Below are 16,932 nucleotides of genomic sequence, written 5' to 3'. Positions count from 1 at the left end.
TCCCAGACTGGTGCATCATCTCAGTGCTGCTCCATGCCTTGTGGGCATCTGTCTTGTTTAGAGCCAGCGTGAGCATCCTGCATGCATCACTGCCTTTAGCAGCGTGGGGAAGCCAAAATGGCTTTTTCCACGCCACTAATGATAGTGTAGGGGGAGCTGCCTTGGCCTTATGTAAACATCTTAATGGGCCACTCTCCTTTACCTGCAAGTGTTTCACTGAGGTTGCCATCACCAGGGATCAGCTCCTTAGCAGCAGTGCCGGAAGTATTTGTGGAGGTTACCTGAAAGCACGGGGATCCTACCTTGCACAGAGCAAGTCAGCGTAGCGTGTCGCTCCTGAGGTGGCCACAGAGTCTTCCCTGCTGCCGCAGCAGCAGCAGCACGCTGTTGCACAGAGTGGTCTGGAGGAGGCAAGAACCATCAGAGGGCAAGTGCTGGTAGGGCAGAGAAAACCTCTACACTTCAGCCCTTAGGGTAATACAAATAATGTCGTCACTGCTGACGTTCAGCGGGCTTTTGTGTTTGGACAGATGTTCAACACACATATACACACACATATGCAAACTTGGGCAGCTGGAGGAAATCTATCGTTGACAGATGTAAATATGCCTCCGCAAAATGGGGTCCGTCCTGCACAGCTGGCTGCTGCTGCATTGAGCTCCTGGCGTGTAAAAGGAGTGTGCAGGGAGCTCCTCTCCTGGGATGATTGAGATAAACATTTGGCACCACCAGTTCCCTGCAGTCACCAGGCACATTACGGTAGGGCTCTGCCAATGTCTTTTTGACATACTCTTTGGTCCCATGTCTATAAAGTTTTCTCTGAGTATCAAAAAAGCATTCCATTAAGGTACAAACTTTAGTTAAAAACAGATCCAAGTACAAGCTTTCTTAAATGTATCCGTCATTTGCACCCTTTTTAAGTGAAATTGCTCTTTGTCCTCTACAGGTCCCTCTGATACATTTTAAATTATCTCATATCTGTGTATCTGCTAGCTGGCCCACTTAGTGAAGGGGGCAGATGACTGAGTATATGTTTTTACAGCTTCGTACAAATGAACAGGATTGCCAGATCCCCTGGGACCTTAGCAATCCGTACATCACTGGATAGCCTATGACTTTACTGCTATTCTTGCTGCCTCACATCTGCTGCAAAAATTAGAGAATTTTTCTCAAATGGCCTTGGAGATTGAGTAAACAGATAATAAAAGGCCTTTTAAAAATAGATGAAGGTTGAAACATGCCAGCTATAAGCTTCTTGTCATCAGTCCTACACGTACTTTTGAGGCAGGACACAGCATTTGCAATGAGTCTGTTGTAGTGTTGGCATGCACCCTCTTCTCTTCATCTCCACTTAGCCTCTGTAAGGAGGGCTCCTCCGTAGGGTTCCTGTAGGCAACTCTAGCACCTTTCCCAGGGGGAGAGCTGTACTGTGGTAAGAGAGTGCTGAGCAATTCCCTGACACCCATCACAGGGAACATCCTCTGAGGCTTTGTGGCATGGCACCTACCGTGATAATGATAAAGGGAGCTGATAGCCACAGATACCTGCTGTGCAAGGATTGGCCGCTCTATGTTCCCCATGCCAAGCACATGCATAGCACTCCACAGCAGACTGACTGCTCTCGAGTTCATAGCTGGGATTTTTCTGACCCTTAATCTGTTCCAAATTCATGTTTTAATATATTCAGTGGCAGAGAACAACGTTTTGGTCCCACAGTGGGGGAAAAAACCTTAAATAGTAACAACAGGCTCTGTTTTGGTGAAGCTTGTTTTGAGAGAGTAAGCAGAAAGATTACCCAGAAAGGGGAAAAAAATCCTCTTCTCGGCTCGATCATGAGATCCTGGATACATGGTAGGTGTCATGTGGCAAGATGCTGGAGGAGGTGGCCCTGTAATGAGTGCCAGAAATACAGGGAAATCTGGAAGACAGCTCTGCTTTGCAGAATTTAGGGTTAAGAGTATTATCTACCACTTTATCTTCCAAACAAAATTAGGAACTTTCCAGTCTATGGATTAACTCTGTTTAGGTAGTTCTTTCCTGGGGTCAAAGCCATGTAGAGAGTCTCATCAGCTGGACACCACTCAGTTACTGGGGTTGCAGCCCTGAGTACTGCTGAGGGGAGTGGAGGTGGCAGCAGAACCCCCCAGTCTTTGGAAAGAGGCAGCCAGCGTCCCTCTGGTAGGAAGCAAACAACAGAGCCCTCTCACAGGAGCGACTTCAGAAAAGGCATAGAAATGTGATGGTCTCAGAATGCATAAGGTGGGGCCAGTAGAGCTGAGAATCTCTGAAGGAATGTATTCACCTGAGAAGGGAAAAATAAATTATTATAGATCAGCTGGAAAGCAAAGTGGTCAGGACAGACGTTTCGAAGCACAGACAGGTTGCTGGAGCCAGGGGTAGGACACTTTACGGGCAGGTATGTAGCAGGAAGCTAAGCTGCAAGCTTTGCTTTATTTTTTTTTTTTTTCACACTTTTCCCTTCTGTTTTTCTTCTCTTCATCAGGCGGAGACGGCAGCAAATCGTATCTGCAAGGTGCTGGCAGTCAACCAAGAAAACGAACAGCTCATGGAAGACTACGAAAAACTGGCCAGTGATGTAGGTGTCCATGGGGCTGGTGGTTTCCGGGTGGTGGTGTTGGAAAGGAGTTGCATTTAATGCTGGTAACTAAACTTGGGGAATGCTATTGGCCCGTGTTTCCCTGGATAATTCTTTTTGGTTTTTTTCTCCTTTTAGCTTGAGAAAAATTAAAGCTCAAACGTACCTTAAAGGCAAGAGCAGTCTACTTTAAAACCGAAAGCTTCTATGGGGCAGCTTTGCATTTCTGAGTTTATTAAGAGCAACTGCGGAAATACTAAAATTAAAGGAAAAATCAAGCTGGTTTAACTTGCATTCCTCAAGACTATACAACTGCATGACACCTTTCATACAAATTGTATGCTCATATCCTGCAGAAGTCAGGAATTGGTTCAGAGAGAATGGTAGTTAGAGATAATTGAGGAAAGAAATACGTATTTGCTGACAGTTGGAAAAAATCTGTGTAAGATACAAGCTGAAGGCTGTTCTGGTTAACTGAGAAGACTGACAGGCTGACAGCTGTGAAACTACAGAAGTCACCAAATGCGGATTATAGTGTGTTTGTGGAAGATAAGTAGGGAGGGGAAGATGAGGAACAGAAGGACAAGCGTAGCCCACGAGCCTGGTTTTAGCCTGGTCTAAAAAGCGTAGGACACTACTCACTCACACTATAGACTGCCCATTCTGTTAGCATTTTCACAGCTCCCCAGATAGGTTTGCTAAGGAGGGCTATTCAAAAAGCAACACTGACTTCAAGGGAGCTGGGGTGGGAAAAGTGTAATTGTAGGCAAGAACTTGATTTCTCCTGTCAGACCCTTCTGGAGGTAATATGACTTTACAGCATCCTTTAGTTATGCAACAGTCCAGCAAAACTCTAAGGTCTTAGAGTAATCTGACCCAAATCTGTTTTGGTCGTGATTGTGCGAAAGCTGTGCCTTAAGCACGTTGGATTGGCAGTGCTGCAACAAGCAGCACTTAGAGTGGTAGGGAATGGGCTGCTCATTAGAAAAGATAAAGTACTTCTAAAAAAGCTGGCAAATGTTTCTTCACAAGCCCTGCTGGTAGCAGAATCTTTCTGACAGCACACGTAAAAGTAAATGGTCCCTAATGAGGTCAGAGCAACACCTGTAGTTTTAACCCAATTTTCAGTCCAAAGCTTCTTGTCATTGCTCTTTCCAGCTGCTGGAGTGGATCCGTCGCACCATCCCCTGGCTGGAGAACCGGGCCCCAGAAAACACCATGCAAGCCATGCAGCAGAAACTGGAGGACTTTCGGGACTACCGCCGCCTGCACAAGCCCCCCAAGGTCCAAGAGAAGTGCCAACTTGAGATCAATTTCAACACCTTGCAGACCAAGCTGCGGCTCAGCAACAGGCCAGCCTTCATGCCTTCAGAAGGGAAAATGGTCTCGGTGAGTGGGGCTAACTGCTTGGTTATACCCCACCTGTGCCTAAAAATTGAGTCCTTTAATGCCCAGGGGTGGGCAGAGAATGCCCTACAGAATATATCTCGGTGAGGCCATAAGAAGAGAGGGTCAGGTGATCATGGCTTCCCTGTGTCTAAACCAGACTCTGTGGTCTGTGCAACTTCAGAAGTTGCACGCCTTTCCGAGGAGGTGTCTGGGTGCCTCTCGGTTTTCCTGATGGAAACGTGCTTGGGGCTTGTTGAAGGTTCATAGGGGGAAGTGTTTCAAGGGGGACTCTTGTGCAGACGGGTATAACCTGACTGCTAGTCCTGTTTAAAAGTATGGCACTTGGTCTTCCCGACACGACCCTGTGAGGTTAAAAGCCCACATCCACTCCCTCCAACCCACTGGAGCTGTGTAGCTCACGGAGACTAATACTGATGCACATGTCTCTGCCTCCCCCCCATCTTCTAACCTGCTTCTTCTCATGTTCCTGTCTCTAGGATATAAACAATGCCTGGGGTGGCCTAGAGCAGGCTGAGAAGGGCTATGAGGAGTGGTTGTTGAATGAGATCCGAAGGCTAGAGAGACTGGATCACCTGGCAGAGAAGTTCCGGCAGAAGGCATCCATTCATGAGTCCTGGACAGATGGTAATGCCAACCTACATGCTTCCTGTTGCCTGACATAGTGCTGTCTGTTACGGAGGGAGGAAGAGATGGATCATGCATGGGTCACTCCGTGAGATTTTCCTCTCAACAATGCTAGGTTCATTTCTTAATTAGAAAATGATGCATGAAAATCAGTTTGATCTCTGTTCCACTACATCACGCGGCTACGTTGGCATTCCCAAACCGTTGCAAAGTGAGAACTTTGGGTAGAAAAGAGCGACAGAGCAGGGGAAAAGCTACCGTGCAGTAAATGCTGCAGTTGGCGTTTACAGGAGCGGCACAGCGCGGTTTGCACGTTCAGAGGGTCCAGTATAAACTGTGACAGCGCTGGCTTGAGCTGCACTGTGTGCCCTTCTCCAAGCTCACGCTCTGTGGTTTGCATGTGAGGATTGTGCACCTCTAGGCCAGCACGTGTGAGGGCAAGCTTCGGGCAGGGTGTCTGGCCTTTTGAGGGCCTCCGGGGCTGCCTGGGTGTTGGGGGAGTTGGCTTTGGAGGCACCGAGTCCTGCCCTTCATTCTCCTGTCCTTTGGCTCCCTCCGTAGGTAAGGAAGCGATGCTGCAGCAGAAGGATTATGAAACCGCTACCCTCTCGGAGATAAAGGCCCTGCTGAAGAAACATGAGGCCTTTGAGAGCGACCTGGCCGCACACCAGGACCGCGTGGAACAGATTGCTGCTATTGCACAAGAGCTGAAGTACGGCACCCCAGCACATGTCCCGTCCTTGGAGCCGGAGAGGCTCAATCAGCTTTGCCCTCTGGAGATCCATAAATCAATCCCCATAAGAAAGTGTTGGGAAATCCCAGTGTTTCCAAATGGTATCTAGGATACTGCTCTCCAGTATCCGGATGCACCAGAAGAGCAGGCCAGAAAACGGATGAGTCGTGGGTGCTGATGAGGGGGCGGCAGAATTATATTCCTGAGCCAAGTTTCCATGTTCTTCCAGTTTGTTATGCTGCTGTGAACCCTTTCCTAAAGAATCTGACCTGCCGCTGGTGCCTGCTAGGTTTCAGAGCTGTAACACTGTCATACTTTTCCAGGAACAGAAGGAAGGAGGAGGGGATAGCAGGCTGTCGGTTTGCTGTCTTTAATTTTAAAAAATCCTCCTTATTCTGTCAGGACAAAAATTGTGCTGATGCATGAGCCCATCATGGCATCAGCTGCTGCCCCGGGAGCACTGCACTATGCGGACTTTGGTTGGCACTTGCTCCAGGGCATCCCCACAGCAGCTCAGCTCCCTCCCTGCTTCCACCTGCTTGGAAACCTTCATCTCTGCTCCTTTTCCTGGAGTGACACAGGTTACCAGGAGAAATAGGGTCTCCTCTAGGCAGGATGTTGATTGCTGGGGGATAGCAGGCAGGTAAAGACCTGGCCTCTGCAGCACAGGGAGAGAGATTTTGAAACCCTGCATGTTTCTTGGCAAAAACAGTCTGAACAACTTGGCTTCGACTTTGTTTCCTATTTTAAAAATATTTATCATACTGGTCCGTCCATCTCAAGTTAGTGTCTGGGCTAAGATCAGTGCTCTTGGGCTGAAAGACTGTTTTTCTCTAAAAAATCAGGATTATTGAATCAAGATCGTTATCTCCTTTAACAACACAGATTTACACAATTGCTCCCTTGTCCACTGGAGGATTGACCTTGAAACAGGAGGAGGGTTCAAGGCAATCCTCCATGTCAGTGAGATTAAACCCGAGCCTGGCTAGTCAGCAAGCATTAGCTGACCTGCCACTTCCAAAGCACACGCTACATGCCAGCCAAAGCAGCTGCAGCTCTAGGAGCAACTGGGAATGCTGGGCCCTAAGCTGGGGGAGAGGTGATTTCTTCCAAAGGGTGAGAACAGCGGGCTCTGCCATCCTTCCAAAAGCCATCTTCCATCTCAGCAAAGTGGCCCTGCCCTGAAAAACCATGGCTGAGCTCTTTGTGTGTCTCTGAGCAGAGATATACTGCCAGGGAGATGGAGAGGGTCGGGAGGAAGCTGCTGCGGCTGCCGGTGCCAGGTGTGTCTGGGGGCATGGCACATTCCACTCCCCAGCAGTAGCGGTCCAGCATAGGTGAATTACTCTGCAGCAAGGTAGATCAAGGAACTGATCTGGATTAAAAACCCCGCAAGGAAAAGGTTATTTTTAGCCCAAATCAGTTTCCTGGCTAGTTTACCACAGGACTCCACCAGCAGTTGTGCCTACACATCTCAGGAGGGCAATGCAACGGTGGTGAGAAACAAGGCTGGGGGAGGCAAGAGTGAACTATTTAAATCTGCATTACTACTTAGAGGAATGCTCATCAGATGGCCCAGGGTCACACCGTAGCCCACTGAGTTATTCCGCTGCTTCTTTTGAGGCTGACACTTCCCAGCTTGGTTGGTCTCCCTCTGCCTGCAGGTTTCTCCCTCCTTGAGCATGTGCAGAGCTAAGAGCACAAAGCAACGTAAGACCCACACACTTCAGCCTACCCCTTGCTCTCCTTTTCCCCAGCCATGCTTTAACCAGCCTGTCTTCCATGAGTGCCAGCCTATAGACATCTCAGCAAAGCACTGTCAGGCATGTAAGAAAGAAACCTGCACCATAATTCTGGGATTGTCCTAAATAGATGAATGGATTGTGTAATTTGGCTATTCCTTGCCACCTGTTAGACCAATCTTAAGCAGTTTCTTGCGTTCATAATAAAACCTTTGCTTCCCATTCTGATGTGCAAGGCGCAGGGAGTTAGCCTGTGGGTGATGTTCTGCAGCAGGACACAGTGACATTTTGCTCTGCTCGTCATCTGCTTATTCCCAGCTTGAGCAAAAGCCTGTGCTCCCTTCCCCCCGGTGCCAAGTTATTCCCATCAGGCAGCCAGCACCAGTGTTCGTTGAGGCCTTGGGTGGTGGTTGTTTTTCTTCCTGTTCTGTGCTACATAGTATACAGTGTCTCCAAAACTAGATACTGCTGTCTTCCTGGCTCGCTTTACTTCCAGAGACCATGAGCTTTCTGTCAGAATCTGTCCTCAAGGCTGATAAAGATTTCTAATCTGTTTCTTTCTTCTCCAAAAGGTCTCTATTTGACTTCTTGTCCTTTTTTCCCTTACAGCGAGCTGGACTATTACGACTCTCCCAGTGTCAATGCCAGGTGCCAGAAGATCTGTGATCAGTGGGATAATCTGGGTGCCCTAACCCAGAAACGTAGAGAAGCCTTGGAGGTGAGACATGGTACAAATTGGACCTTTGGGATTATGTGGGTAGGTCGTTTGTGGGAAGCAAGCTGCAGTGGGCACAGGCAGCCAATTTCAGCTAGTTTGTACCCCTGGAACATGCTGGACTCTAAACGAGGGCTACGTTTCAGTATATCCAGCCTGCTTTTCTCCTTCCAGCCCAATTATGGTGCCATTCATTTTACTCAGGCTATTGGTTTATTTCTACTTCTCTGTGTTTTGTAATTTTGTTATGCTTGAAAAGCTGTCCTAGTTTTGTTTTATTTCAAAGGGCCTCAAATTTTTCCCTCAGAGAAGAAAATCCATCCTGTGTGTAATCTCTTAACAGCACAGAGGCTTTTGCAGCAGTGCCATCCTGGAAGCACCGAGGAGGTCTGAAAGGAAGGAGCAGCTCAGACAGCCCCCATAGCTATCTGATTATTCTTCTCTAACCATCTTACCCGACTTTCTTTTTTGTGCATGCCCAGAGGACAGAGAAGCTACTGGAAACGATTGACCAGTTGTACCTGGAATATGCCAAACGAGCTGCCCCTTTCAATAACTGGATGGAAGGGGCCATGGAGGACCTGCAGGACACGTTCATTGTTCACACCATTGAGGAGATCCAGGTACAGAACTGCCATTTGCACCAGTCCAGTTGGGGTAGAGAGAAGTTGAGGGTCTCCTGGATTCCTAGTGGTGCCCAACTTGTTAGGTGCTTCTGCTCTACTGAGTGAGCCTTAGCAAGAGAAACAAAAGGAAGTATGTTTTTCTTTGATTTCCTCCAAAACCCTGGATCTGAATAGGTATGAAACGTGCTCACACCATCCTAGCTGGACACTGAGAACTGAAAGTGGATTTTTCAGTGTAACTCCAGAGTCTTATTAATGAAAGCCTGAAAACTGAGGAACTCTTTTAGGGTCTTGTGGGGTTTTTTTAACCCACACGAGCAAAATCTGGTGCTGCTCACAGGTTCTTCAGGTCAGTTGTCCCATGCAATGTCACGTCTAGGTCATTTGATCGATGCGGTGAGGTGTGCCATGAGGGCCGTTGTTGAGCTGCCAGATGGGTGTTGGTGCTGAGCACAAGAAAAATCAGAATTGTCCGCTTTGGTGGTGGATTGCCATTGAAGCGAAAGCCTTCTTGCCTCCTGCAAGACAACAGAGACAGTATCTGTTTTCTCCCTTCTGAAAGGGTGAAGGAAAGCAACTTGAGGTATATACAGGTAATTATCAGACCTTTGAGAGCAGGAATTACTCTTCCCTGGGTGCAGTGGGGACTTCTATTTTTCCTGCTCGATGGGCTCATGAAAAGAATCTGTGTCAGCTCTGTGAAGAAATGGCTGGCAGCAACATGGCCATTTTGGGGCAGAGTCTGGGAGACCAACAGGGGAGTGGAGGGCTAATGAAATAGCCCTAGCCTGGTGTTAGCTCCGTTACTGAGCTGCTGCTTGTTTCTTCCACCCTTTCCTCCTTAACAAAAGGGTTTATGAAGTCTTTCATAATGCAGAGCAAATCTGGACAGCGTTTAAACACTTCCATCATGCCTTTGTGAGTGTTCGCAGCGTCTTTCCCAGGCCCCCAGACTTGCATTACATCTCTGTGGCCACCGCAGCAGCTGCAGAGGAATGAGTCACTATGTAAGGAAGAAATTTTACAAAAGGTAGTTACAGTGTGTGTTGTAAGAGAGTGGTCAATCATGTGGTTTACTCTCATTCCCTCTTCTGTCCACACTGTTCCCTCGATTATCCCTGTACATGCCTCTCTGCCTTTCCCTGCGTTTGTTTCCCTAGTCTTGATCTTCCAGGCTTCTGGGATGAAGTACTGTAAAGGCCTGTAGAAGCAGTGGGAGATGAGCCAGGACCAACTGGCTTGTCAGCTGTCCACAAGCTACCGGCGAGCGTGCCCCCACCGTCGGTCCTCGGAGCACACTCTGGGCACCGCAGCAAGACGGGGAACAGAAAGGGCCTGTTGTGTTCAGGGAGGAGGAGCAGGTTTTCGGCAGCAGGAGCATATGTTTGCTGTTGGATGGAAGATCTTTGCTGTGTTCTGACTGACTGATCAGGCAGAATCTGACTCTTGTTATTCACCTGGAGTTATCTTGGGTCTAGAACTAGCACATACCTAGTGGGAGAAGAAAAACACGGAGCATTTACACTAGTGAGACATGAGTGCTTTAAAGTAGTGCTAGATCATCTTCCCAGAGGGGCTGACAGGCAGCCAACTGAGCAATGTCGAAGAAATAGTTCCCCCTAAATTATGAGCCAGAATTATTCCACCATTTTCTGGGATGTGATCTCTGTCACTGGTCAACATGGGACAGAAACAAGAGGGAAACGAGACTTCATATCATTTAACAACTTAAAACAGCCTGTTTAGTGATGCTGAGAGACCCTGAAAAGTGTATTAGAGCAGTCTGCTTTGTATCCTGGGAATGTGTAAGCTTTTGCAGGCACTTCTGCAGGGATAATGTTTGCTGAAGAGGCTCCTTGGTGACTAATGCTTTTACCCCCCCCCCGCCTTTGCTGCTGCCTTCCTTCTGCAGGGGTTGACCACAGCCCACGAGCAGTTCAAAGCCACTTTGCCAGATGCCGACAAGGAGCGACAGGCCATCCTGGGAATCCACAATGAAGTCTCAAAGATTGTCCAGACGTACCATGTCAACATGGCAGGAACGAATCCTTACACTACGATCACCCCACACGAGATCAATGGCAAATGGGAACACGTGAGTTCTTTCCAGCCTTGCAAGTTCGTGGGGGAGGATGCCACTGTTTAATCCCTGGGGCCCCAGGAAGTGGATTATTTACTCTTCAGTTACCCTCTCATGCTTTCTTCTGAGCTTTTATTTTTTTCTGTCATTTGTTTTTGGCTCAGTTGCCATGTGCTTGGAAAGTGGAAGAGATCTTTCATATAAATGCCTGACAGGGGTCAGATCCCTTTTACTTGCTGGTTTTATAATGAAAGATGTTAAATTAAAAAGCTTTGAGGTTTTCAGTCCTCAGTTGACCCGACAAGCAGGTTAGTATGGGATGTGAGTCAGTATCCGTTTTCACCATTCAACCCTTCAGACGTTTTATCTCCGCAGCCAAATAACCTTCCCTTGCTGTAATCCTAAAAGAGCAGCTACTGTCCATACCGGCTGTGCTGGTGGTTCTCCCTCCCAAACGAGACCACCAAAGTGAGATCTGAACACGGTCCTGCAACTCAGTTAACATGAGCCACCAAAACCCAAGTAGCGAACGGAAGCATTTTCTGGTCCTCCATGGCCTGAGACGAGTTTGCAACGTGCATCCTACAGCAGATAAGATTCACATTCCGTGAGCCTTCCCACTGTGTCCTAAACCGTATGACTGCTTGTTTTCAGGGCAAACACCCACTCCTCCCTTCCTTGTGGCAATCTCTATATTTACTACACATCTGCCTCCAGCTGTATCAATTGCCCGCTTTGTTACTCCTTGCTGTAGGTGCGGCAGCTGGTTCCCAGAAGGGATCAAGCCCTGATGGAAGAACATGCTCGCCAGCAGCAAAACGAGCGACTCCGTAAACAGTTTGGTGCACAGGCCAATGTCATTGGACCCTGGATCCAGACCAAGATGGAGGTAGTGCTTTGCTCATTTTCATACGTGTTTTCCTCTGTGATCTTCACCGATATCCTTGGTTTTTCTTGATCACTGTCGCGGTTGTTCTTCCTTCCGGCAAGAGAAACACCCACAGAAAATACGGAGAATCTCAATGTTGATATTAGTTACTGAAGTGTTTGTGCTTTTCTTCCCCTAACACCTTAGTACAGAGATAAAAGTCATGACTTAAAATGGGGAACACTGGTATTTTAAGAGTTGTGTTTACATGCAGCAAGGTAAAGACCCTATATCCGAAGCGTATCTTGGGTAACTGCTTTCACAGCAACGGTCTTGACACACATACCATAATACAAATTCCCGCAAAGTAAGTGTAATTAGCATATCAAACATCAGTAGAGGAGACATTTTTAAGGGAGATCTTGTCTCTTTAGGTAATAGTCGAGTTAAAGGAGTTGGAGTTGATGAAATGGAAGAATATTAAGCTGTTACTGATGGCAGGAGCTGTAAAGAAGACAGCAGTTACAGAAATGTGTGTGCATGAAGGGACTAAGTGACAGACAGTACATCAGAAAAAGATCTGGCTTGGTACATTACTAGCTTATCGACTGCAGTTTCCTTTGGGTTTTGTATCCTTGTATTAGACACATCTCATGTGACTCACCTCACTTGGAAAACGTTCAGGGCTCTGCTAAAATTTTTGCTGACACTGTCTCGGCTCATTTAAAGTAACTGTTCCACGAGATGGTTTTTTTTTTTTTTTGACTCATCACCCTGCGTGAGCGTGAAATAGCTGCAATAAATGTCAAGCATGTTGAGGCTTGTTCTTCCGATGGGGTCTAACTCCTCTGGCTTTGCTAATGCAGGAGATTGGGCGCATTTCGATAGAGATGCATGGGACCCTGGAAGACCAGCTCAACCACTTGCGGCAGTACGAGAAAAGCATCGTGAACTACAAACCAAAGATTGACCAGCTGGAAGGAGACCACCAACAGATCCAGGAAGCGCTTATCTTTGACAACAAGCACACCAACTACACCATGGAGGTAAAAAGTTTTGGCAGCAGATGAGACGGCCTCATCTGCTGTGGCCAGTTAGCATCAGCCACATCTGGCTGTGGCAGCACGTTGTGGTTCTCAGGAAAATGGGGAGCTGAGTAATGCGGCCAAGCGTGCAACAGCATGTCGCTGAAGTATTTTCTTTTTGCCTTGCTGTACTTCATGCCAACCCCTTCCTATGTACTTCCAAATATAGGGAGTAGAAGCAACCTTAATGAGATCAAGAGTATTGCCTGAAAAATTGGCTGTTCTCGTTTCTCCTGCTACCCAATTGTGGCAGCCTATTAGCTGGGATTAGAAAGACCTGGGGAGTGCTGGTGATTTTGAGCTGCCACAGCCTGGCAGAAGAAAAAAGTCCAACAAAAGCTTTTTAAAATTGGAGTCTGGCTTTCTTTTGACAACGTGAGGTTTCTTGGAAGCAGTCTGAGTTCAACGTGAGTCCGGCAGAACACAGAAGGGCTTTGAAACTTGTCTTTTGGTTTCTGGCCAGCTCTCCATTAAGTAACAGCAGAGGCAGTGGAGCACCGTTGTCTTCCAAGGGCTGTAGTTTGTTTATTTTCTTGGTAAGGAGAGTTTTCTGTCCAACTAAATCCTAGAAGCACTGGGTTTGAATCTCATCTGTGTTAAAGGCCCCCAGTATGTTGCTCTGACAAGGCAAAGGAACTTTGCAATAGGATCAAGACTTTCTTAAGATCAGAAATTGGCTTCTTCGATATTTTTTTCAGTCAAAATTCATATTTTAAACATCTGGTTGGCTCACACTGCAGGTGAGAAGGAACCTTTTCTGAGCAAATGGACTACTTCTGCCTTGGCCACCAGGATTGTTCAGTTTGCAACAAGTGGCACATTCAGTCCACTGGCCTCGGAGACAGAAGAGCTGCTTTTAAATTTTAAAATTGTCCTGTCTTCTTTTTCCAGCATATCCGAGTGGGCTGGGAGCAGTTACTAACAACAATTGCTAGAACCATCAATGAAGTGGAAAACCAGATTCTGACCCGTGATGCCAAAGGAATCAGCCAGGAACAGATGAACGAGTTCCGGGCTTCTTTCAACCATTTTGACAGGGTAAGTCGGCGCTGACTGCAGCTTGGTAAGCTACGAGCTTCCATGTAGGCTGCACAGTGCAATCAGAAACAGTCACTGGGATAAAACTAGATCGATAGCAGATGCTTCGTTCTTAAAAACACCACTCCTGTGGAGCAGTCGGTCCTGTGAAAGACTGTGAAGTGATCGTTAGGCTGAGAGTAGTGTATCTTCACAGGAAACTGCTAAGCTAAGGTGTGGAAAAGTTTGAAGGCTTATTTAGGAAATGAGACTTTTACCCCCTCTTCTCCAGAGAGCAGATTATTATCTTGATTTATGAAATTCTCTGGGGCAGCTGTCCTCCACTCTGACATACCATTACATGAACCAGTATTGCTCTTTATGGAGCGAACAGGAGGGCCTGTACACACCATGGCATAGCATGACATAGATAAACCCCGATGTAAAGCCTGCCCTGCCTTACTGTGGAAATACATGCCAAGGCACTAACGGGTGAAACAAGAAATGAATTCCTTAAAGGAAATTCTCCTCCCCTCAATTTGCCAGCCTGTCTGCAGCTCTTCCTTCTACAACCCAGAACACAAAGGTGTCATGCAGGGAAGCAGGGACAGCAGCCCAAGCCTGAAACCAGCTCCATTATCACCCCCTTCAATGTTGTCTGGAAATCCATGGGCAGCCTGTGGAGATACTGCGTCAGTGACGCGTTTGCTCTCCACCGCTTGCTGCACCAGCCAGGCCGTTGGAAAGGTCTCCAGGGAACAGGGCTGCAGCCTGCCCTCAGGGATTGGCAACACTTTCCGACTTCTCTTTCAACCCTTCTCTGGCTGCCTAAGAAAAAACTGTGGCTTCTTTTCATAGCAGAGGGACCCATAAAAGCCCCGTAGGTTTTGTATTTTGACCTTCATATCGTTGGCCCCTTCCTGCACAACAGTCTGAATGATAATGTGGAGAGAATGTGGGTTTCCCATCTTCAGCCGTGTGTTTGATTTGCGAAGGCTTAACGCTGACTTTAAAAGCTGATTTTTGGAGGCAAGTCACTTGGAATTGGCCCCACCGCCCTGTCTGTAGCTTCCTTCATCTGGCCAGAGATGGTGGTGGCAGGCAGCGGGTCTTCAGGGCTTGGGGGCTGTCCTGAGCCAAAATTCTGCAGCATGGATGGGGATTCTCAGATCCTGTGGTAGCTTGTGTATAGTTGGATGGGTACATCCACACACGGGGGGAGCGGGGAAGGAGCAAAGGAAGAGCAGCTGCCAAGCCGTGCTGTGCTGCGCTGTACAGCACTGCTGTTTGCAGGCCTGAGCACTTGAAGTAGCTTTGCCGGTCAAAGCTCCACCTCATGTGCAGGTCTGGTACGTACAGCCGTAACACCGCTCCCTGAGCTTCAGCTGGTTTTCCTTGTCTGTTCCTGGGATGCCCTGACAGCTAAGCTTCCTTGGGTTTGTTGCCAAACATACCTGCCCTCACCTACTCCTTTGATGGAACTTTTGACTAGAAGGTTAAGGCGATGCTTCCCACTGCCTCTGCCTGCTTACCTGCACTCCGGGTTACTAGTGACACACAGGGCTTCTGGCGCTATGGATAACGAGCAGTGACACAAGTAATTCACTTGGGAGATGGAGATCTAGAGGCTTCTAAGCATCAACTGGTTTTGTCATTCAAATGCTCCCAAGATGTGACGAGCTCTCTGAGAAGGAGCTGTTCCAAGAGCATTTTTAGCACATCCTGAAATGTCATGGTGATATCTAACGTTGTGCACTTTTTATTTTTCTTCCCTGTCTTCCTATCTGCATGTCACTCTTCCTCCCCCTCTCTCCTCACCCACTTGCATGGTGCACCTGTTTGTTGTCCTTCCACCTCCCCTTGACCTCCTCTGTGTCTCCCTTCCTTCTGCCCCACACCGTCACCCCACTGGCACTGCATGTCCTGCTGCCTGGCACACCGCATAACCAGGACCACTCCGGCACACTTGGCCCTGAGGAATTCAAAGCCTGTCTCATCAGCTTGGGTTACGATATTGGAAACGATGCACAGGTACTGAATGCTAGTGGTGAACATAGCCAGATGTTAAACTGTGAAAAATAACGGTTTTTTCCTCTCTTTTCTTGTTTGTCTGAATCCATCTGTCATTGCTGTTTGTGTGTTTGACCGTACATACGTCACTTTTCTGTACTACTTCCTCTCTAAATGTACTTTGGCATCTATTCTTTCTTAATTCCCTAATTGTTTGCTTTGGGAGGATTCCTTTTATATCTTCAAACCATTCCATTTACTTCTGTGTCTGAACACTCCTTTTCTTGTCCATCCCTCCATCTGTCTTGCTTGATATCTTCATTCCTTTTCTTCGTCTTCAATATGTTCCTTGTCTGTAAACTATTTCATGTCCAAAACCACCTTCGTTTCTTCATGGTTTCCCAAACTACCTTGGCTCTGTTGGTTTTCATTGTCCTGTAAATCCTCCCTTCCATCTCCTCCACCCTGAAACCCATTCTTCGTCATGTCTCCTGTGGGTTCACGTCTCCCTGGACTGGTCTCCCTCTCTTGGCTTTTTCCATCTTTGCATCATTCCCTGTAGAAGAAGACTGGTATGATGGATTGTGAAGATTTCCGAGCCTGCCTTATCTCCATGGGTTACAATATGGTAATGTAGAGCCCTCTGTCCCTCCTGATCAAAGTGATTCTTGTAGGTACCTTCAAAAAGGAGGGGAGAATGTGTAGTGAGTCAAGGTAAATACAGCCTTATTTTCCAGATTTCTCAGCAGTGGATGTTAAATCTAGTATCAGTTGTACATGTAAAATTCTCGTCTTGCAGTGGTAGCTGAAGGTAAAAAAATGCTAAATCGTTGTCTAATTTCTGTGTCATTAAAAATTATATTTATTGAGCTGTGTAGCTCCACGTGGAAGAAACAATGAACTTCCCCCTTGTGCTCTGCACAGCGCACACAACCTCCTCAGCCCGAAGTGTCAGTTGAACTCACCTGGAACTGTACACGACCCGATTCCTGAATACGCTCAAGTGCTACTCCTCTCATTCCTGCCATTTACCTCACATCTCTCTTCCTGTAAGCAGGCTTAAGCCCCAGTCGTCCTCCCTGTAGCTTTTCCCTCACCAGAGTACCTGCAGTTCAGAACGGTATCTTGTGGCACCGTGAGAGGCACGATGACTAATAGGAAGAGCTTCAACGAGGACTGGTGCTCCTCAAAGGGCAGGAGAAGAGTGTAGTGCAACAGTATTCAGCTGCACTCTCGGTATCTTTGCTCCTGATACCAGGCAGAGCAGTGTTTGTTCATCTGACTCATCAGCCCAGCGTAAATACAGACTCTTTTACGTGGCGTGCCAAGCTGCAGTAGCATTTGATTAGATAGCTTAGTTACTTTTGAAGGTATAGTGATGTAGGTGTGTTAGAAGAGCCTGTTCCCAGAAGACTCAGCTCTTTTC

At 47.4% G+C, this 16,932-nt stretch overlaps 1 protein-coding gene across 1 annotated transcript in view; it reads left to right on the top strand.

Annotated features, from left to right (window-relative positions):
- The window catches only part of LOC104517351 (alpha-actinin-1), a gene marked incomplete at both ends in the record, with an annotated part of 39,109 nt that extends 22,975 nt beyond the window's left edge, over positions 1-16,134 (top strand). Inside the window, 12 exons of the mRNA XM_010161977.1 lie at positions 2,504-2,596; positions 3,755-3,985; positions 4,483-4,630; positions 5,192-5,342; positions 7,715-7,823; positions 8,303-8,443; positions 10,359-10,541; positions 11,281-11,415; positions 12,261-12,440; positions 13,371-13,517; positions 15,447-15,527; positions 16,069-16,134. Of these exons, the coding sequence (XP_010160279.1) occupies positions 2,504-2,596; positions 3,755-3,985; positions 4,483-4,630; positions 5,192-5,342; positions 7,715-7,823; positions 8,303-8,443; positions 10,359-10,541; positions 11,281-11,415; positions 12,261-12,440; positions 13,371-13,517; positions 15,447-15,527; positions 16,069-16,134 (1,665 nt within the window). The remainder of the gene's footprint in view (positions 1-2,503; positions 2,597-3,754; positions 3,986-4,482; positions 4,631-5,191; positions 5,343-7,714; positions 7,824-8,302; positions 8,444-10,358; positions 10,542-11,280; positions 11,416-12,260; positions 12,441-13,370; positions 13,518-15,446; positions 15,528-16,068) is intronic.
- Between the last annotated feature and the right edge of the window lie 798 nt (positions 16,135-16,932).

The sequence above is a fragment of the Eurypyga helias genome, unplaced genomic scaffold (genome assembly GCF_000690775.1).
Source record: "Eurypyga helias isolate BGI_N326 unplaced genomic scaffold, ASM69077v1 scaffold15412, whole genome shotgun sequence".
In the NCBI taxonomy this organism is placed as follows: domain Eukaryota; kingdom Metazoa; phylum Chordata; class Aves; order Eurypygiformes; family Eurypygidae; genus Eurypyga; species Eurypyga helias.
This window is presented reverse-complemented; position numbering and strand designations above follow the sequence as displayed.